The sequence below is a fragment of the Periophthalmus magnuspinnatus genome, chromosome 13 (genome assembly GCF_009829125.3).
Source record: "Periophthalmus magnuspinnatus isolate fPerMag1 chromosome 13, fPerMag1.2.pri, whole genome shotgun sequence".
Taxonomy (NCBI): Eukaryota; Metazoa; Chordata; class Actinopteri; order Gobiiformes; family Gobiidae; genus Periophthalmus; species Periophthalmus magnuspinnatus.
In genome coordinates, this window is record NC_047138.1 from 12,804,163 (window position 1) to 12,827,571 (window position 23,409).

The following is a 23,409-nucleotide window of genomic DNA, read 5'->3' on the forward strand; positions in this document are numbered from 1 at the left end:
TAATTTGTTTGGCTATTGGCGCCTATTTAAAAAACAAAAAACAAAAAAACAACAACAAACAAACAAAAACAAAAAAAACCCCAAAAACATTCGGACTGAATTAATCAGTCTTATGTTCAGATAAACGGGGTTTGCTCTCGTAGGCCTAATAAGTTAATAAGTTACACAATGGATCAACCTATTCGGTGTTGGTCGGAAGGATCAACAGTCCCATCTAAAAAAAAACTAAAATTTGTGATTGAGTATGAAGCATTGTCTGTTATATATATATATATATATATATATATATATATATATATATATATATATATATATATATATATATATATATATATATATATATATATATATAACAGACAATGCTTCATACTTTTTCTCTCTGTAAAGATAAATATTTAAATGGTTATCGGGTTATAAATGTTTTCAATCACTGTAAGCTCCAGTTTGAGTTGGTGGTTTTCATTAACACAATGTTGCAACTGCGGTGAGTATGTAATACTGTAATGGATGACTGTGTGTTGCTTTAAAATAAGCTTTTTTTGTAAGAAAAAGGTGGTCCCGCGAGACCATGGCACACACTCATGGTTTACGCACACCACAGCTGGAGCAGCGAGGATGGCCGTGCGTACGGGAGCTTCTCCAAACAACGCTAATTAGATCTGCAGCTCTGGCCCCGCGCTCTGAAAGCAGCCCAGCGGCGGGGCGCGCGGAGCTGTGGAAACTTAATTCAATTAAATTCCCTCTAAACTAATTAGGCTGCAATCTGCCACGCGAGCTGTCCCTGAGCAAGGTTCGAATTAGGCGAAATGGATTTGTTCCCTTTCTTTAAAAGAATAGCGGACAGACTGGTGTGTTTTTGGTGGCTCCTTTATTCGTCTTTTATGCTAATTATTCTGTGACCTGCAACGAGGAGACGTCATCCTGTGTGCGTAATGCATCCACCTGCACACGCGTAAAACTCCAACTCACAGAGGTCAGACGTTTTTGTTTTGTTTTTTATGTCTAAAGCCACAAGGATAGCGTTTGTTGTGAGACTATGCTGCACCAGCGAGTATGAGTTCCTCTTAAACTCGGATCTGAGTGGAGGACCTTGGTAATGGAGATGCAATCGATTGCTTTCCGGAGGGAGCGCACTGAGGGAGTGAGAGATGAGAGGAGTGCAGAGGGACACGGATGAAAATGCCCCGTTAAGAGCAGGACAGATATGATAATGGGAAGACTCTAGTAGTCATTCATCATTCAGCACCTCCACCTGGCTGCACCTCTGGGCCACTGCATTGCGCTAAAACCAGATACAAGAGGGTAAGCTCCACCAGAGGGACAAAACTGGCCTACATAAAGCAATGCATATACGAATCTTTTGATTTGAACAAGAGAAGGTGAGAGGGATAGACAGGCAGACGGAATAGAGAGATGGGTGGAAAGTAACGGAGTGCCTGGTAGAGTCCAGAAAAAGTGAACACAGAGCTGAGTGAGAGAGTGCAGTGCACAAGGAAAGAGTAGATGGAGGCTAGGACGATGGTGGGCCAGGTTCTGTTTCTCCATAATCTAATCAGAGAAATGGCTGCAGTCAGAAATAGCCTGACGGACAGACTAAGAGCCTCTTCGCTTTCTACTCCTCCTCCTTATTCTTGTCTTCCTCCGCGGGGAGGGTAAATGGATACACACAAACACATGCATGCCAACTCGGCTTCCTAAAACCATAAAGTGTAGAAGAGTTTGAGGGATAAGAGATATGGGAAAAGCCTCAAGGTATCAGAGCTTAAACTTGATCTACTGTCCAGATGTGGCTACTGCATGGGAGAGGTTTGGCCAACTATCACTGTTTGATATCAAAGGCACCGGCATCCAGATGGCATTTGTGATGTGACCAGTATCCTATGTTTATTTGCAGTGTAACCTGTTGTAATGGTACAGTGATTCATCAAATGTACATAGATGAACGAGGTTCTAAATATTGCATGTTTTAGCACCATGCAAGAAAAAAGCAAATCATATTCTTTATTGATTACCATTATTAAAGCCACAAATTCTCTGTCTCTTCTGAGGCATATGTGAATATGACTAGAGGAAAGGTTTTTCTGTGTAATAAAAAGTGTCTGCCATAGGGGAGTGATTTAAAAACAATACAATTACAGTACCTCCACAGGAGACAACTACAACTCAGTGTGGAAGGAAGCTTACAGTCTGTGTATGGGTTGTTGGGGGGTCCAGGTGGAGCACATTAAAAAAGCAAGACCACACTTCATGCTAATTTCACCCAAAATGGAGGATGTCCCTGCAGCAGGCTTGTTGCACAGCATTCCCTCCCAATGTCCCACAGTGACATCCTATACAAACTAAAATTCCTAACAAATTCCAGCGTCTTGTCATTTCACAAGGTGGACAAGCGTCATTGTGGTAGGAATTCCCACCCAGGGTCTGGAGTCAGGCACAGACACATCCATCAGGAGTGTCAGGGCAAAACAAAAACACACAATTCTCTTTTTGTTGTCCTGGCTTTATTTACATGGTGTAGGCTGGGATACAAGAGTGAAAAATGCCAATACATATGCGCCTTGTCAGCATGCTCTTTAAACATTAATGACACACAACTTTGAATATTTATATATAGGCATGTCATGCTACAAAATTTCTCTTCAAAGCCATTTGCACTAAGACGGCGAAGCATGTGAGAAATCTGCAACACTTTTAAACACAGATGCATTGGCCAAAGTGATGGACACGGCAGTTTTATGGCCCATATCTCAACAAGATTGCTATACAATCCTATGTGGTGCTATTGTTTCAAATAAACTGAGAACTCAACATTTACATACGTTTATCACTATGACAATGCTGGTGAATGTGATATGCATCAAAGTGAGTTATCAAGCAGCAACAGTGGAAGCAAATCAGATACCCTCTTTGGTTACTTCAACAGGTAAGCAAAAGGAATTATAGAATTGTCTTTATATGTTTAACCTTTTCTCAATACTCTTCAAATGCCCCCTTTTGTTGCCTCAGATCTATAAATCTACTTCCATTTTAATAAATAAATAAATTTATGTTAAAATATACTAACTGTGGCAGCAACATCGATCATGTTATGGGTCTTCATATGGCTCTTATGTCATGATGTCATGAACATCTATTTACTCGACTACTTTTAAGACAAAACACATTTTTTGGACTATGTGCAAGGGACATGAAGATATAGTGTAAATATTGGGTGGCAGCTTGTTACTCTGTCAGTGAAAGAGAGAGGCAGTGATGTGTTGCTTGAGGTACTTTTATTGCTAATCCACACATCCATAGTGCTAACCTTATATATGTTGGTGGTAATGGTAACATATACTGTTAGTGATCTGGGCTGAGAGGAGGGCGGATGTCTAGTGTTCTGGCAGAGCTGTCCTCTCCTACCACCTCCAGCCGCAGACTTTGAGAACTGCGCTCCTCCTGGCCCTCGCTTTGGACAGTCAGGCGCAGAGTGCAACCTTTGGGCAGGAGCTCTTGTTCATAGGCAGCAGCTAACTGGTTCACAACACGTCGCTCAACCTACGGGCCACAAGACACCAGTGGGTTACAAAAAAACAATACATGTAATGTCCAAAAAATAGTACTTTTATTGTAACTTCCTTGACAGGCCACAGGTAAAGATGCACTGGTCCTGGATATTGGTTAAGGGCTAATCTATGAATGTATGTAAATATTGTCTATTAGACACTGTTGATCATATTTACTTATAGAATAAATAATTATTCTTCTCTGCACTAATATTGGTTAGTAACAGGAATTATCCTGACTGGATCAGGACTGAAATAGAAGGATCGGTGAGTTTCCACTCGTGTAATAAACAGCCAACTGGTCAGGTGTCTTCAAACATACCTCATGTTTGATAGAGCGTGCGCCATAGTGCACATTGTATCCTCTCGCCAACAAATCTAGAACTGGGCGCTCCCACTGAAGAGTGATGTCATGGCGCTGTTTAGCCTGATAAAACAGTTAAAACATGATACATGTACAGTAAATCACTGTCTAATACACAGTTTCTTAACCTTAACCCGCTATGGATTTAAAATATGTTTATTATTGTATGGTAAACCAAATACATATCTACTAAGTAATGTATGGATGTACATTTTGGCAAATGATATGGGCAATCTATTATATATAAGAAAAAGTAAATGTGTAAGAAAAAATTGGATTAAAATGGGCAGAGGAAATCTGCTGTCAAACAACATGTTTCTGAGTGCTAATCAACAACTCATTAATGTGTTTTAATCAAACACCAGTCAATAGCAATGAACACAGTGGCTCATTTAGAATCCAAGGTCAACTTCATTCAATTAGAATCTACTTTGTCTTTTCTCCAGAGATGGAAAAATAATCCTACACAAATGAAACCCATGATGCAAAATATTTTACTTATTCTAAACATAAATCAATGAAGAATCAACCCAGTGGTTATAAAGCTGAGCACTCAGAATTGAAAGTGGTCAAACAAACTGAGGTTATCACGATAGTTATCAAGAGACACCCAGTGACTCCAGACTCATGTCTGTGAAAGGCCCAGAGGAACCAGCTGTAATATTAATAATTAAATATTGATGAAGGCTCCACATGTTAAACACTGTAATCACATTATAGTGAGTAGCAAAGGCACTATTGATCTGTGTGTGTTTGCTGCTCTAAGACAGGAGCATATGGTACCCGTCCAGCAGAAGGACACACACATTGAAGATACTGTAAGGAAGCCTCGGAAAATATAGAAACAGTGACAAGTGCGATTAAGTAATATGTCACAAATCCACAGACTGGCACATCAGTGTTCTTATAGAGCAGTCGGTGTGGCCTACCTTCTTTGCCCAGAAGCTGAGCTCTTTGCTGACCAGCTGTAAGAGCTCAGAGTGACAGAATGGGAGGAAGTACACAATTTCATTGATTCTTCCAAGAAACTCATCCCGTCGGAAATGAGCCTTTAGGACAAAATAATATAAATGCTTTATTGCTATTTTGTGCAAAAACTATATATAGAAAAATAATATAAGGCAGGGTTTTTACCTTAAGAATTGGCCGAATTACTGATTCTTTGAACTGACGTGAGATTTGGATGTCATTACCTTTCTGTACATCATCTGCATAAGACACCAGCATTAATATTCTAATAGTGGCATAAGATCACAAATATTTGAACTGTCTTGTGTTCTTACCCAGGCTGTCCACCAGTTTCCTACGGCTGACCTCTTCAGCTTCTCGACGGAGCTGCAAACCATGCTGGGCGATCTCATCACTGGCAACATTAGAAGTCATAATAAAGATGGCATCTTTACATTCTATGGTCTTTCCTTTACCGTCTGTGAGACGCCCCTAAGCAGAGGACAGTGGTTATAGCATGTGCATCTTTTCAAACATATAGATGTGATTGTGTGCTGCTGTGGTCTATGCATACTTCGTCAAAGAGCTGCAGCATGATGGTGAGAACATCAGGGTGAGCTTTGTCCACTTCATCAAAAAGAACCACAGCATTGGGACAGGCTTTCAGCAGCTTGGTTAGCTGACCCCCCTCCTCATGACCCACATAACCCGGAGGAGATCCAATGAATTTTGCCACCTACAAGTATTGCAACACAATTAATTTGTATATAGAGCCTTGAAAAAGAATTGTAAAACTAAACTGCCTTGAAATTCTCCATTAATTGTAAAACAATATTAGAAATGTTAAACGTTTTAATAATTAAATGTATTCATCATCAAAAATTCAGAAACATAACACAACGGCAGGAAAACACCATCAGTTCAGTTTATGAAATACATAAAGAGAATTAATCCAATGCATCATTTGGAAGAATGTGCAGCCAGGACATGTGAAAATAATGAACTCTTCTCACAGATCATTGTTATGCATTGATTATGCATCAAAGACACAGTCTGACTACTGACATTTTTACTATAAAAAATTCAAGTTACCTCATGTTTTTCCTGGAACTCGGACATGTCCAAACGTATGAAGCCCTACAAATACAACATATTTAGACTGACTACAAGGATATTGTAACTTTAGATGTGTTGCTTTTAATATACCTTCTTTATGTCTTTATGCATGTATCGGGCAACCTGTTTGGCCAATTCAGTCTTGCCTGAAACAGAAATCCCGAGAAACAATCAGAAACAAACAAAAAAAAAGATTTTAGGGCAAAGTTATCACTAAAACTGTAAAATTATCAAAAAAGTAACAACATCATATACTGCATTAAATCAATGTTACATCCAATATTGCTGGCTGGCCTAGATCCAAATCCCCCTCAAAGCTTTCAATCTTCTTGTGCTCTACCAAGGCGTGCATTATTTTTGTCAGTAAAATATTCTGCATACAAACGCTCACATGTGATATTGATGTCCTGTGTTTGGTATGCGTGCGCCCGGCTTCACTGTGAGAGCCTCGTTGCTGATGTTTAATATTGATGTTTCATGGACACTATTTGTCGCTGAAGGCACGAGAGAATATGAACACCGGTGCTTATCCATCTATCTCTCTGTCCTGTCATTTCACCCTCTCCTGCTGTTTTATACATCTTTGTGTCCTCAAACTTCCTTCGTAAGTACACAATTAAATATATGTACACTAAAATAGGCATGTTTAAACACATGTCTTATACAATATGTTTTAATAGATTGTTTTTTTGTCTTTGTTACAGGTTAATTTCATTTTGAACAAGATCGTTAGGTCTTGATATCACTAGCAAGACGTTTGGAGCATTGGCTGAGGCATAGGGTAATCAACTCTTTTTGTTTTTACTACAGTCTACATGATTCCATATTTCATTAATCCATCAATGTTGCTCTCTTGCTCTCGTCTACTCTTTTGGTTCTTTGGACTTGTGTTGTATTGAGTTACATTTTGACTCAATGTAACGTTAAATAGTGCATTACCAATTCCTGACGACCCAAGGAAGAGGAATACGAGGGGGTGCTCTTCATCATACCAGCCATTTTCCTTCCTCCTGATGGCTATTAGACAAAGACAAAGACACTTATGAATTATCTTTAGTTCAAGTCTTTAAGTACTTAGTTGACCTGATGGTATTGGGGGATATCAGAAACCATACAGAAAAGACAATTGAGACGCGGAAAGGGTCAGAGGCATTTGTTGGAAGAAAAGGAGAAAGAGGAGAAGAAAAGCAAGTGAGATGAGAGACCTCCAGAAAGCCAACGCTGATGCCCCCCCCCTTCAGTCAGTGGGGCCATTAGCCAGCAGTAATTGTGTTAGCCTCCCTGGCGCGGCCATGCCCAAATCAGTTTAGCATAGATCGCAGGCTCGCACACACAGAAGCACACACGCTCGCTTAAAAGGAGGAGTGCCTACCCAACCCTGCCATCACCCCAGCAACGGCTCTCACACACATGCACAAAGACAAGATGATGAGGTGAATGGCAGGAACGTACAGAGTGTATATGGCTTTAGTTTTAAGCACATGACAAAGAAAGCCGACACAAGCATGGGCCTACTCAAACTGAAACCTGTTGCAGAATGGGGGGAGGCTGGGGAGTATAATATTATAAGGTTTAAAATTTTCAGCCTGTCACTATGCACCTGTATGTAGTTGTTGATACAATATGGGCCCATCAATCTGGTGAAGTCTGATTAAAAACCCTTAACAAGTAAACTATGCCGTATAGACATATTCATTGTGGCAGTAGAGAGTATGTGATGCATGCATACTTGATCAAACATTAAGTTAATTGAACAAAAAATAAACATGTAACATTAAAAAGAATGTCAAAGAACATTAGTACACTAGACAACAGACAGTTGAGGCGACAGTGGCTCAGTGGTTGAGTGTTGGTCCCCCCAACCCAAAGGTCGGAGGATCGAGTACCGCTCGGACCAAGTTCTGTTGTTGTGTCCTTAGGCAAGACACTTCACCCACATTGCCTAGTATGAAAGTGGTGTGTGCGCGAATGATAGGTGGTGGTCGGAGGGGCCGATGGCGCAGATTGTCAGCCTTGCTTCCGTCAGTCTGCCCCAGGGCAGCTGTGGCTACAGTAGTAGCTTACCATCAACAAGTGTGGAAATGAATGAATAATGACTATAGTGTAGCGCTTTGAGAGGCTTTGAAAAAGCACATTACAAGTGTAAGCCATTATTAGACAACAAGGATTTTTAGTCAGTGCCATTTTAAACAGAAAAATTCTATATTCCTCCAGAATACTTTCTCCAAGATAAAACACTGGCTGATAGACCATTTTAATAAGAAAGATACAGATTATTGCAATCTGTGAACAATTTGATTTACATGTTATTATTAATAGCTCAGTTAAAGCAGGATTTCTCTAGATCACTCCTGGTCAGTTTTATTGACAGTAAGCCAGAAAGGAACATCACAGCAAAGAACGTTTCAAATGTGAAAAAGATAATACTGTAATATATTGCTTTCTCCTTGTTTATATGCAGGTCTTCTTGTTGGGTTGTCCACAATGGTTAAAATACTGAGAAATAATGCACAAACAATACAGCCATTCGAAGCAACCAAGCCACAATGTATGATAACTGGACGCGAGTGTTAAACTAACTCTTAATAGCTGATAATCATAAAGCCCAGAAGCTTGGCATGAGAAGAGAGCAGATCGAAGGAGGAGGAGATGGACAGATTATACAAATCGGGAGGAGGACGGAGAGATAAGTGGAGGGAAGAGGAGCAAGGATGTAAAAGGAGATAAAGAGGGCTAGATAGCCGTGTGAAGAGATAAGGAGGCAGAGAAGAAGGAACAGGCAGGTGTGTCAGAGATGGCCTTGGAGATGAGCAGTGACAAGAGGGGTTCCTATGTGTTATCAATGGTTGTGCGAATGACAGCGTAACCTTCTGTGTTAGTTGTGTGTGTGTGCGTGCGTTTTAGCTGATTGAGAGCGACTTTGACAGAAGGGCACCCTGACATTTCTCAGAGGGGCCTGACAATGACAAGGAAAGCAGCAGACACAAAACAAATGAAAGCTGTCTCTCTCTCTCCCTCTTTTTCTCACATGCATACACACACACGGCACTGCACACCGCACGCTCTGGGCAGGTCTGCTCGGCTCTAACACGATTACAGTGGGATGATTCTCTTCAATAACTCTTAGCCCTGAGAGCTAAACCTGGATCAATCCAAGCCTTCTTCCTGTGTGCAGAGTTCGTATATTTGGAGCTACAGGGCGGCTGTTCGTCATTACAGGGAAAGGGGATAGTGACACCTTTGCATGCAAAAACTTTTCTTTCTGGTTCTGATAGTCTTTAGATATATGGATAACAACAGGACAGAAGTTGTGTCACTATGCCAAAATTGAGCCGATAATAAAAAAATAAATAAAAAAAACAACAAAACTTTTTAAACTGAATAATATTGATGTTACCAGTGTATATTATATATTTTTTGAAATTTTATAATAAATTATAACCAGTACATGTTTAAAAGTAACAGGCTTTTTCCTTTATGTGATAAATATTTGTTTGTTTGGGTTTTTTTTTTGGGGGGGGTGTTTGTCAGCATTTTTTTCAAATTGTAATTGTAATTTTCCTTCTGTTGTATAATAAGCACTTTGAATTTGAGTTTTGTACTAATGGTGCTCTATAAATAAAGTTATTATTAGAATACATTATTAGAAACATACCAAACTAAACAAAATTGGTATATCACTTGTACTTTATAGCTCATGCAATGTTTTCCAGTTTGTTTCATCTTGGTTGCCGTGGTAGTGAGTGTGTGCACGTGTGGAGCGTAGAGAGAGGACTGTGTGTGATATATTCACTGTAATACTTCTAAGGGATCAATAAGCTGTTCCTTTATCACTGCAGAGACGTCTTCTATGGCTTTCAGGACAATTTGCCATGATAACCGCAATCATTCACTGCCTTGCTGAAAGACTACAACTTCCATAATCCTCCCTCTCTCTACTTTGTTTTTTAAAAGCAGCAATGACATTTCATAGATCAAAAAAATGTATTCGGTTGAGATGCTAAAGACTTATTAAACTGTTCAGTTGTTTGTTAATCTGTAGACAAAAATAACTATTATTGCTGTTGGTTTAGGGAGTGGGTTGATTATTTTCACAAATCTACACTGTCCGGGATCATAAAAATAACACACAGCCTCCTGCACGGGTGGATGGTGGCGCGATCAATACGTGGCCTCCATGGATGCCTGGTGTAATATCAGCTCTTTACTGTCTGCAGCCTTATTGTGCTCTAACTCATCCTCCTTCTCCTCTCCATGCAATGCACTTGGCCTCCTTTGTCTGTTTGCCATTGCCTCAGCTTCCTGTTCTGAAGATCCTTCCCAAGCAGCTAAAGTAGTTGGCTTAAAGGGCTTGTTGAATACCCCTGCTGGCTGTGTTTTCCCATCTGATTTGCATGATTGTTCCCCTAATGGATAATAGGTGGATTAACGTCTAAAGAGGGTGAATTGCAAGCTTTATATAAGATTCTAAAACAACAATCTTATAATAAAATGGAAATATGTTGCATACTGTATGTGTAAAAAGGATTTTATTAAACAAATGAAAATATGAAGTTGAACTAATTATACACTGACAACACTTTAGTAATATTTTTGTGTGTTTGGGATACCTTAACTTTAAGGTGGGCTTTGCTGTTGAGCAGTTTGATTCTATGGAATAAATTGATCATTTTCTTTAGGGTAAATAAAAAATATAAATAATACATTGAATAAAACACAAGTTTGTTGTTTAAGGGAGGAGATGAAACTGTAAAGTAGAATGTGTTTGTGTTGTTTAGTAAAGTGTGGTGCTGCAGTAGACCGAAGATGGACCAAAGATGGGGGAAAGCAGATGAGGAAGAGCAGCAGACGGAGGAAGAGCGAGGGCCTGGCTCTGTACTATGTCTCCTCCCTGTGTAATTGTGTTAACTGGCGGCTCCGGGCCTGGCCTTCTCAGCTGTCACACACAACTACACACACGCATGTACCAAGCACCTGTGTGCGCCTGACGGACAGCTCATTTATCACAATTAACCAATTAGAGCCTCCGCCGGTCTGTCTGAGCCCGCCTACAGCTACAGAGATAAGACATTGAGGAGAAAAGTGTACATTAAGATCCACAGTATAGACTTTTAGAGGGAGCAGTGTGTTTACCTGAGGCCACAGTATTGATGGCCCCCTCCTGCCCAATGATGTGCTCCTTCAGCCTCCTCTCCAGGGGGAACCTCCTGCGCTCCTCAGCCTCCCGTCGAGCCTGTGCCTCCTGGAACTACACACCCAAAACAGAGCAGACGGGCCATGAATCAGGAGGGAGGAGGCCGGATGACAGCCTCCACAGAACAGGGAGGGGAGAACTAGTGCTTAAGTATGTAATTAACTTAGCATTTATGATGCATTGTTTCCGTGTAACAACACTCTGTATCTCTGTATATTTTATATTGGGCAGAAACCTCTTGTCTCTTTTGCAGATAATTTTTAATACTCATTTATTGAAATTTAGAAAATGGTTAGAAGTAGATGGACAAGAGAGAGGCTGCATGGATCATGGTACGTTAATCAGTTACTCTTGTGTGGGTTGGCACTTAAGAATTCATGTCTCTCTCTATCAGGAAGGTCATGGGGAATAAAAATGAGCAAAGAACTAAATACATTTTGCTTAGGGTAAGCATTTTTGCATTGACTGGTTTTAGTCAGTTTTGACCAGTATAAACATACTTCTACTTTCATTATTCCAAAGGATCACTTCCTTAAGTGTTTGATTAAACTGAAAATAATCAGACCCGCACATTAAAGGACTCCTATAAATTTACAACACGATGTAGTTTTCTAGATGTTTTTAACCCCAGTTAACCTTAACTAGTGTTTATATTATGGATCTTCAAAAGCACCTGTCACTCAATGAGCAGACATGCAGACCTCCTGAAGAGAGGGTGTCTATCTACAAGACCAGCTGGCTCCAGACACACAACACTGTGTATTTATAGTTTTTTAAATAATATAAAGTAGGGAAAATGTATCTGTCAGGATGAGAACTCCATACCTTGCCCTCCCACTCCTGCAGTAGTCTGCCCACGTCTCCATCTTTAGCATACGCTCGTGGTGTGTGTCCCAGTCCGTTGGTCTGCAGAGGGTTAGCACCTGCACACAAGTGGTCAACATTCAATTTATAGATGAAAACTGTCTGCATGTAAGAAATACTTTGTTTTACTATCAGAGTGATGTTATCATGCTCAATGCACACATTTTGTCTCAGCAGGAGGGGCAGGACGTCGATCTAGAGTGTACCGTTAGAGGTTACACAGGTCTAGGGGTCATGGGTTTAACTGCAGAGAGGAGGCTAGCCAAAGAAATCACTCTGTGGGGGGCTTCAAATGTGCAACGTGTGCCAATAATGCACAGTTTGACCCCTGCACTCTTGCCTTATTGTACAGCACACACTTTTTAACAGCAAGAGGAAATTGTGTTGAACACTTTTGAAAGGATTGGGGATTTTGGTGATGGGGGAACACAAAGCATGTAATAGTGCAACTGGCAGTGGGTTTGACAGAGATGCTTAGCAGTGCCTTCTGCCCTGACCTGTGCAACTGCTTTCAATCAGGTTGCAGAAAACGTGCCTTCACATGAAGGTGAAGATAGTAGCAATCACTACATAAACTGTAATGACGTATTCATTAAAAGTGTAAAGAATAAGTTGCTGGTATTTCTGTAGGCATCTGAAATATCTGCCTAAAACACATAAATAAAAACATTTATTTTAGTTGCTGTCCATGAAGCTGAAATTTCTAACCAAACATATTTCAAAGCAACCAGTAATATTTTAATGAATTGAGACCATTTGAAAAAAAGTTAGTTAGGAGAAAGTAAAAACATTACAGTTGGTATCTGGTACATATACTGTTTAATTCACTGCATTCGATCAATATAGGTTATGCTTTCTTTTGCCCCTTCCTTTTGAGCATAGACTAATAATCGCAGCGATTATTATTGATAAGCCCCTAAATTTGGTGACCTGCTCATGAAACGATCGATCCTGACAACAATACACTGTGACCACCTTCCTCCAAACACTGGGGAGGAGTGCAATAAAGCACCCACACAGTCGCAGACACACAGGACATAATAAATAGCATCATTTAGGGCTTTAATATCAGGCTAACCCTCTGGGCCATAGCACTTTATAACAGGATCAACCCTAACGACTGTCACACTGGCACTCGGACGCATACGCCACAGCTGAACACTGGAACACACACTAGCATACACAGGACCCTTTCATTAGGACTGCTTTAGTTATGCCTATTAGGAATCCCCTCCTCTTCCCCATTTCCTCCTCCTCTCCTTTCACCGCAGCTGGTGGGAGAGAGCCCCTGCTGCTCTTTGTGTGTCCACATATCTGTATTGTGTGCATCTGTGTCTCCTCTGGCACACCACCTCCTACAGAGCTGGCCATTACCGGGCGCCTCTGGCCAGTGGGCTGATGTGCAGCCCAGGGACAGACTGGTGAGCTGGGGCAGGTAGGACCAGGGACAGTGAGGCCAAGCAGGAGCCCGAGGGTGAGCCTGGAGACTGTGATGGATGGAGATGTGAGTATGGAGCGGGCGAAGGCCAAAAGTGCCGACCCGTGGCCACTAGTGTTAACATGGACACTTTGAAACACAAGGGAAATAATATCTAATGCAGTGTACACACCTCATGCTCATACATAGATTAGAGGTGGGTGATACATCAGTCTATATCCTGGTAATATCGAAATTAAGTATATCTATAAAAAGAGAATTTTCAAAAAGCCACAAAAAGAACAAAAACTAGGGTATAAGATGATGTTATGGCCCTTTGTTCATTAACTTTCGTGAAATAACTGAATCTCATCCAAGACATTTGACTGGCAACTTCTTAATGGTGTGCAAAAATATCCAAATATCAGAATATTGTTATCTCAAGAACAGCGGGAAATTTGTCTTTTTCAGTATTATCCATCCTATAACATACATACAAGAAAGATGAGCGCATACAGATGTTTGGCAGTTTCACAAAGTATATTACAAAACAAAACATACATCAACAGAATTCAGTAAAAAGCTGTAAAGATTAATGGACACGTATCTATAAATTGTGTCGCTCACTTGCACACTGTTAAACAAAGTGTAGTGATGTCATGACTGTTATTGAATGTGAAAGTGGCGCCAACTCAGCCACGACCCACCCGGGCAAGTAACAACCTGCTCCGCCTTTAATCTGATTTGCCTGAAACAAATGTCCCTGCTTTGTGAAATTTCTTACCTTTTTAATTCAAAAATGTGCGTAGAGAACATTTGATTGAGTTAGACGGGGCGATTTGTTTAAGTGTACAGAGTGCTTACGAAGGCAAAGGTGAGATGAGGGATGGGCAACGCTTTGAAACGCACCATCCATCATAAACATAAACAAGACATTAATACATGTGTGTAAAACAGAAACTCGGGTGCATTATATTTTATTTCAAAATGAATTTAAAAAGACCACACCACTGACCTGGAGTTTTTTCCCCCCAAATGTCCTCAAACTGATAGGACATTTTAAAAGCTGTAGCCAAAGCATGTATACATATATGAATATTATAATGTAATGGGAGCTTGAGTATCATAACACACTCATTTTGCAAGTTATCCTAGGGGCATGTTCTGAGCAGAGGTCAGAGTTCAACTAGGCAGAGCTTGTTTAAGAACTGCCCGCTTGAAAACTGGGGGGATATTCTGCCCCAGGCTCTGTGTGTGTGCTGGTGGTGCTGAGTCAACGACAGGTGCGATTCTAATGTGAGGAAACGGGGGGTATGAACAAGTGATCAATTTCAAATGAGCTTTGTAATACTCTATATCACTAGAGGGTTAATAAGATGATACATGGAGAACATTTAAGAAGTCAAAAAGGTGTACAAGACAGAGGATGGATTAAAACTGATCATACAGATGAAGCTTTGTGGCATCTGTGAATGTATTGGGGTAAGGCTCATTGCAATTTTAGTTTTAAGATCAGGATCCTGTTGTGTGTTATGTGCACATTTCTAAACTTGTCCAAGACTGAAATTTCAACTGCTACACTAATGCAAGGATTATAGAATTTATTTCAGAATGTGTTTGTAGGGGTTTTGTATGAGACGGCATATTTTATACCAACTGTTACCATTCCAATTGCAATTTTGATCACATCTTATAGCTCAAAATTGTGACTGACTGTGTCTTTTATATTTGTGAATTTATTTTCAAAAACCAAATCAAAAAATGATCTGGAACTGTCATACAATTTCACGTGTTGTGAAGAGCATACATACCTGCCTCCAACAGCATTTGAACAGTGTGCGGGTCATCGGCCAGCGTAGCATAGTGCAACGCTGTGCAACCACGGAACCCTGCCCGGCTGCTGAGTCTGCTGCTGAACTCATCCTCTCTGGAAACCAAAACTGTCGACATAAGAAACTCAATGAACATCTAAAAGATATATGAAGAAACGTTATTGTAGTACATAACAGTAGGACCATCTATATGCTTTGGTTACTGTTAAATAAAGTTAAATTTGACCATGTAAGCTAGCAGAAGCTAGTTTTAAGGTTATCTTTGCGCCATATAAATTCGCAGCTTACTGTAGTTTTTCATAAGAGCACTCATTTGGTACCACTCCATCATGTCTATCTTGCTGCCTCCTTCCCCCTCTGCTCAGAATCCATCAATTCCTTTCATCACTGGTACCCACTTCCTCCCAAGCCACTAACTTTGTCTCCTCCAATTCTTGACTTCCTTTCTTCATTGGCTCTCATCATGCGAGCCGATCTCCTTCCAGGCATGCCACCCTTCGATCTGCACCTCCTATCATTTCTCTGTTCATACCTACTTTACTTCTCCACTTTCTTCTGCTGTTTCTCCCTATTCTTCTCCCCTTTCTTCATCAGTCTTTTCCCTCCTCCATCCATCCTACTCTCCTTCCTCATCTCCGTGACAGTCTTTCTGCAGTGCGAGTGTGTATGAGGGAGGGAGAGATAGGCCGGGATAATCATAGCTAACCCAATAAAGCGTCGCACAGGCCCCCCTAGCCCATCCATCAGCGCGTGTCTGGCAAGCGCTTCCCCATGCTAGGCCGGCCCCACGTGGACCCAAACCTGACAGCCATATAAATGTCTGCAATATACATATCCCATATAAATATGTCTGCCCAAACCCAGCACAGACTGAGAAGAAACAGGGAAGGGAGGTGCGTAGTGAGCATGCATCCTGCCATGTGGGTCGGCAGCTCATAAGAAAAACAAATAAAATACGCGCTACATGGAAAATAAATAATGCAGGCGAAAAAAATGAAGCTTGTACATATGCACATTTTTATGCAAATGATAATGCCTCATAATATCTGGTTCTACACTTGCTGAAAAATACACCAATATCACACACACATGATTGCATTCACAAAGTGTTTTTTATACCCTCCAAGGAGTGGATGCCTTTCTCTCGAGAGGTGTCATAGACGTTGTTAAAGTGGTCTCCAGCATTTGGGTCTGCACCCGCCTCGAGCAGGACTTTCACCACACTGAAAAATACAACAAAAAAGACAATAGTTTGTGTGCTGTATGTCATAGAACAATATGACAACCTCTTAAATATATTCCAGTGTTTTTCATTAATAAAGGACCCTGGTGCCCCTCCATAACCCCCCACAGACTAAAAACACTGCATTTAATGGCAAACATGACAAATCATACTTTTTTAGGTTCTTTGTATATTACAAGAGTGGTTTACCATGTTGTAAAAGCATAAACATAAAAGTAATTACTGTAACAAGAACTTACATTTTATAGACGGAAGTATAGAACTTTACACCTCAAATTGTTAAATTAATGAACACTACATGGGAAATTATATACCGTATCAAATTTTCAAGTTTGCACTGGAGCTCAGTAAAGAATTATTACTATATTCATATTTGTAATGTTAAGTGTTTTATTACAAGTGACCAAGCATTAAATCACATAAAGCTATTTTTAAATAATTATACAGTGAAAGTAGTTCAAAAAGGACATAGAATGTGCATGTGACTCCTGGCACTGAGCTTTTGACCATTAGCACAACACAACACAAATTAAATCTACACAAAAATTGAACTATTACTATGCTCAATTATAACTGACAACACTTCCTCCTCCCTGAATAGACAATGCATTTATTTGTAACCCATGGCGGTCACAGCTGACAACCCCCGTTTTTCTTGCTCCTCACACTTGTTCTCCTTGTTACATGTATGTACATATATGTGAAAGGCCTCTGAATCGGGCTGTTTCCGGTGCCATTGGGGGGTCTGCATGTTAGACTGGCTATGTGTGTGTAGTTTGTCATTGGAGCGTGCCGCCTTATAGAGCAAACACTGAATACCTCGGCAACACCAGCCACTGTGACCCGACGGACATTCCAGGTACGGTATCTCGGTCTACAGACTCTAGCTTCAGACTGTGAACGTGAACTAAACTTTGACATTGAGACAACTCCAGTTAAAACCAGTGAGGATGATAGCCGACACAGGACCCTAGCAAGTGGCAAATGGCAAGTAGCAATTTGTTTATTTGGGAGTTTGACTGCAGCTCTGAAAATACCTCTGGCTTTAATAGTGTTTTTAATATGACAAAAATGTTGACTAAAAATTGTAAATGCTTTAAACAATTCAATGTTTTTACAATTCAAACAATAGTATTAACAATAATTATTAAGTTTTAATAAATATCTCATTGAATTTTCTTTTAGTTTATTGTGGCTGTTTGATGTATTTTTTCTTTGCGTCTGTCATCTGGTGTAATTTGTCTGGACTTTAGGAACATGTGTGCAGCTGTGAGAACAGCCTGACCAGGTCTTTGTGCGTGACCTTGCTAAATGGACTAAAAAGGGCTATCGGGGGGTCCTCTTTTGTTACTGTATCGCAGAGGTAGGGGGCAACAGGGGGGGCATGACCCACAGAGGCCTCTTCTCTAACCCTTCCAAGCACTTCTACAAACAGGTCCAAGCATCCTCAGCATGTTTAGAGTCGCACACACAAAGTTCCACTGCAACTGGTCACACGAGGCTGGGCACGGCTGTGTGAAGAGACAAGATGCTGTGAAAAGGGTTAATGGCATCAGAAAGGTAAACACTGCGGGATAAAGAAACCAGAGGGAGGCGGGAGGGGCAACCATGAAAGACGGGAAGTACAGCCACAGATGAAAGTAGATTTAATTAGAAAGAGTTGCTAAAACTAATGAGCTTGTGAAAACAGTGTGGAGTTTAAACTAATCAACTTTTTATCAAGTGACTAACTTTATTTGGCCATTTAGAAAAAGTGCTACAGACCTAATGTGATGTTAAACTGGAGGAATGCAAAGATCAATTGGGTTAAATGCCACTAAAATTTGGAGGACAAGGAGAAAATCAAATTTTCTGTGTTCAAACTGACAACTATTAAGCAAGTTCTTTGGCAACTTCATTGAACTAAAAGAGCTAAAGCATGTGCATTGTCGGGCTTACCAAATATTTTGCTTTAGATTTCTCAAAGCTAAACCATTTAAGTTATTTTGAATACCATAACAAAAAGCATTACTACACAAACTTAGAGGCTGATAGACCCATTTAAACATTTGTTATTTGTGGTGTTAGTTTCTCATCAGCCTGAGGGGAGACAGGAAACAGACACTTCCGATGCTGTGATATAAGGACACCTGAGCTGAACTGACCATCCATGTCTCTGACCACCTGGTCCAGACGTGGACCTCACTTGACCCTGGCTCACAGCAGCACACCTGAGGTCAGCCAGACAACGTCAACCTACAAACTAGTTTGACATTACAGCTATGCATAATATCTCAATCTAACCTTTTTCAGTTAGTTAAAATAATTCTGTGGTTATCACTCACAATTACAGTGAACAAAAATTGAACGGTCCTCCATAGAGTTTAATTGATTTGCTGCATTTCATTGGAATTTATAAGTGCCAGCCCGTAATCCCACTTCACAACCTGTTCTGCTCACAAAACTACCGGTATTCATATATTGCCTTTCTCCGATGAAACCTCTCGTTTTGGCATTACGTTTCTTTTCCTTTTATTCTCTCCCACCCATCAAGTTAGTCGGCCGACAGGTCGGAACGGTCAACAGTGTTACACTCGGCTGAGTGTTCTTTGTGCACGTGAATGCTGCGCGGGAGGCATGAAGCAGAGAAAGAGAGATGGAGATAGGTATTGTGTGTTAAAGAGTGCAAACATTAGGCCAGGCCCTGCGCCTCCCTGATCCATGATTGAGCCTTACATCAAAGCTAAACAAATACACGCCCCCAATTTCTCAGTGCTGCTTCGAATGCACACCCCTTTACTCAGCATCACTTCAGCCTTGAAATGATCAGGATGCTGTGCTCCTGACGTACTTGAAAAAGCATTAAATCACAACATCGATGCGCCATTCATACATGGTGTTTTCTACTTAACAGTTGAGTAGCATGTGCTTGAGTAATTGACACTTGATATTTGGTCTAAACTCCAGTAGCCTGTGTGGGTGAGGCTGGGACAGAGGGAGTGTGACTGATGCCAGGGAGCTGATGCTGTGTCTTCCCTGCAGCACTGACGGCTCACTGGGGGCTGGAGACAGGATTAAACACAGAGGGATGTCATGACCGCCTGAGTTATAGCACTCATAATACACACACAGGACACTTTGGTCACACACATACCATCACTGCCAGACACAAACAACATCATCTGTGGCAAAAACACTAACAGCCAAAGTGACGCTGCTCTTTATAAGAGCTGACACAAATAACATGCACTCATGTGAGCACAGAATCCACAGTAATGAGTTATTATAAAAACACCAGTTTAAAAGGCCTATATATGTCAACTTATGAATTTATGAGGATTTAACTTCAGTATCAAATCAAACATAATTATGCATATCATTTAAATGGCCTTTTCTAAATTTAATTAGTCAATAGAAAAAGCAGTGTTTGCTATAGTTAAGCTTTTTAAAGATTTAAAGCCAATTATACATTTAAATGTCACACTAGGCTTCTTGCATATGTACAATGACATATAGAAAAAGCGAACACTGACTAGAGAATTCATTCTCCCCCAAAAAGTCCTAGTAAATTGGATTTGCCCCGGCCTTAACCTCAAACCCTGTCTGAGGCGTTTTGTGTTCTGGGGGCCAGCAGGCTAATTTAATTTGGTGGTCACTGAGATGGGGGACATGCACCGGCCGTCTGTCAGCCTGTAAGTAGCCCCGGAACAGCCTACTGTAACAGGCCCAAAGGATCATTTTTTACTTGTAATGGGCAGAAGTCGTACAGCTCATCTGCTTAAGAAGGAAAACCTTATCTGAGAGTGTACACACCTGTGCTGTCGGTTCATGGCTGCCACCATGAGAGCAGTCCAGCCGAGGCGGTGACGATGGTTTGGATCCACTCCCTCCTTTACCAGTCTAATGACAAAATAAAGTGTCATTAGTTGTTTTTTATGGCTTTGTTTTAAAGCAAATATAATACCCTGCTCTAGCTGTCATTGCTGTTGTATCAAAGTTTAGTCTGTCTCACAGTCTAACATAAACACAGACGGTGACAGCTTAGGCCTTATCTGCAGAGCTGTACCTGAGCCAGGTGTGAGGCCTGTGCCCGGGGCTACAGCTCCACTGCTTTAAATGTAAGTGATCTGAGAGTCTAACATTGAGCAAGCAGTCACTGTTTAGACAACAGCGGGCTCTGACACATCTGCACTTAACTACAGGTCGTTCAACTGTACTGTATGTGAAGGATAGGTTCAATAGGAGTATTTATACAATGTTGAGGTTGGGAATATACTGTACTTAACTATTTTAATGTGCTATGGACTTGGGTAACAGAGAGTACACAGACAATATCTGGGACTTTAAAACGATACCTTTATTACATTAAGAGAGAAAATCAAAGAGAGACACACAGGAATACAACAAACGAGAGAAATGTATCCAATGTTGTATAGCGACCCTAGAATGTCCTGTCAGTGTTTTTTTTTTTAAGCTAAACCAAATGATTACATTTTTAAATGTCATTTTCACTCTAATCCTTATATATTTAAAATATTTTTTTTTTATATTTATTGGCTAATTCTAATTATAGATTAAATTTGTTGAGAAGTGGTTTGAACTTTTGAAAACAGGAAGACAGGCACTCTCCTACTAGCTCAAACTAAACCAAAGCACTTAACACATCAATGACCTGCAGCCTGTCTCAATCTCACCTACACCATCTGCTGCAAACAAGGTAATTTAAGAAGGTAGTCCAAGTGCGGGCAGCCTAAGCTGAAAACAGATATTAGTGCACTTTTATGTGTGAGAGCCTGATTACCAGTATTTTATGCAATACGGTTGTATAAATCACGGTTCAGTTTTACATAGAACGAAGAAGCGGAAAAGTCCACGTTTTTACTTACTAGTAACAAGTAACAAATGGCCCTGGCGTGTGTATGTGCTGGTATGTTTCAAAACCTCATTGGCTGCGGTTTCATGCACACTCAAAATCTGATTATTAACAGAGATGTGAGTTATAAGACCATTAAAATGACATGTAACTAAATCATCAATTTCTTTGTGATAATGGTCCCTCTAATTACTCATTTCAGATTTTGCGGTTTGCATGTCATTTAAATAAACTAAAGGCCCAGAAATTAGATAATAAACTGATTTTTGGTGCGCATGTGAACATAGCCAGTGAATGCTCTCAGACAAGTCAGTCTTGGTTTCCACCTAGTGGCTTGTAGCAGGAAAAGCAAATACTGCAATTTTACCGGCTGGTACACTGTACCTGCAAAGTGTGCATTGCTTTTTTGATTTCAAATCAAAAAGCAATGCACACTTTGCAGGTACAACTGTTTCAAAATAAAAGCTTTTATATTTGTAATGAAAGTGCCTGAAACTATCTTTTCGAGCCCTGATTTATTATTTCAACTACAGTAATTACATCCTATTGTGTAAAAATAAGAATATTTTTCCTTATCATTGTTGTACCCCTGTAGTATTGAGATAAAAACTATACTCATTATAGGATGTGTGCACTAAAATGTAAATGCTGAATGTGTCATACCTCATAACATCTGCACTATTACTGGTCCTTGCCGCCTCCAGTAGGGCATCACCTTGAATCAGAAGAGATTTGTTCAGTGTTTACTTTTAAGACATGTTAATGCATCATTTACTATTGAGGGTACCTTTATCATCAGAATCTTTCCTTAGACAGAAGGCTACGGCAGCAGCAGACAGCACCCCGGCTGAGGCCAGTCTTGCCCGGCTAGCCCCTCCATCTGTCCCGTGGCCCTCACCTCGGCCATGATCGCCGTCTTCCCAGTACTGGTTGTTATTGCGCCCTCTGCTGGCCAGGGCCGCCCATGAACTGCGGCGGTTTTGCAGGTGAGAAAGCCATCTGGGGGCGAGATGGTGGTACTGCACTGAGGGGTTCACGCTACCCGAGCTCTCCTCGGCTAGAATGCCTCTGCGGGACACTCGGGAGGTGGACACAACGGGGTTTCGGTTGGTTTCAGATGGGGTGTCACGAATGCTCTGATAAGTCGCTCCACTTGCGCTTGTTTGGAGAATGCGACTACATGGTGACAGGCTGCGCGACCTTCGGGCTATCAACCTGGTGGGAACTGAGGATAACATGGCTCTAAACTCACCGATCAGGAGCTGGTCCGAGCCCTCGGGTTTACAGTTGACCTAATGTGTCCTCAGAATGAAGCGAGTCTAGCTGTAATGACGGTGTAACTACTGTAGAACCACTGAATGTAGCACAGCTTGAGCAAAACAATGACCGTTTCCCCTCATGATGCAGTGGATGTCGCTAGAACGCCCGCAATGCATTCTGGGAAATGTCGTTTTCTATGGCTTGTAGCGTAAAAGGGGAAACTGATGTAATATAACCCGTGTTTTAAATATAGGCCTGAACTGTAACTTTATAATGTAAAATAGGTCTAATTGATCAATTAGTAAATACGAATAAAACAATTACCCACAATTTTGGCCCACAGTCCAAGCACTGTAGGTCATGGATGATACAATATTTCACTTTTTTTTTTATAGTTATTGCTGCCTATACTAATGATAATTGTATTGTGGCCTGAATTTATAAGCCTATACAGTCTTTTAGGCACTTAGTATGATAAAACTGCAACCCCATGCACTTGTTAGTTTCACCAGTTAGTCGGCAGATGGCACCAGAGAGCCACTACACCTTTTTTGAGCCAAGTAGTTCAGTGGTTCTAACTTTTACAAAAAGTAAGAAAATATTTGGCCCTCTAAGTTCCGCCAGGTCTATAACAAGACCAAAACTATGGCTTAATCAGATCTAAAACAACAAAAATGTGTATTAAAATTATTTTTCTAAATTCTTCATATTTACACAATTTACATTATGCCAAATGACACTTTTAACATGGTGGTATAAATGTTTTATTTTAAG

The 23,409-nt window shown here is 40.7% G+C and overlaps 1 protein-coding gene across 1 annotated transcript; it reads right to left on the reverse strand.

Moving 5' to 3' along the window:
• Positions 1–3,255: 3,255 nt before the first annotated feature.
• On the reverse strand, positions 3,256–22,792 carry clpb (ClpB family mitochondrial disaggregase). The gene is made up of 16 exons (XM_033976708.2): positions 22,163–22,792; positions 22,039–22,090; positions 20,316–20,402; positions 16,400–16,503; positions 15,260–15,388; positions 11,993–12,090; positions 11,107–11,221; positions 6,913–6,990; positions 6,064–6,119; positions 5,950–5,994; positions 5,432–5,593; positions 5,193–5,349; positions 5,044–5,117; positions 4,839–4,958; positions 3,868–3,972; positions 3,256–3,537 (listed from the first exon to the last, which is right to left on the reverse strand). Exons 1-16 carry the CDS (start codon positions 22,611–22,613, stop codon positions 3,340–3,342), a joined length of 2,031 nt encoding a protein of 676 aa, XP_033832599.1. The 5' UTR covers positions 22,614–22,792; the 3' UTR covers positions 3,256–3,339.
• Positions 22,793–23,409: the final 617 nt, after the last annotated feature.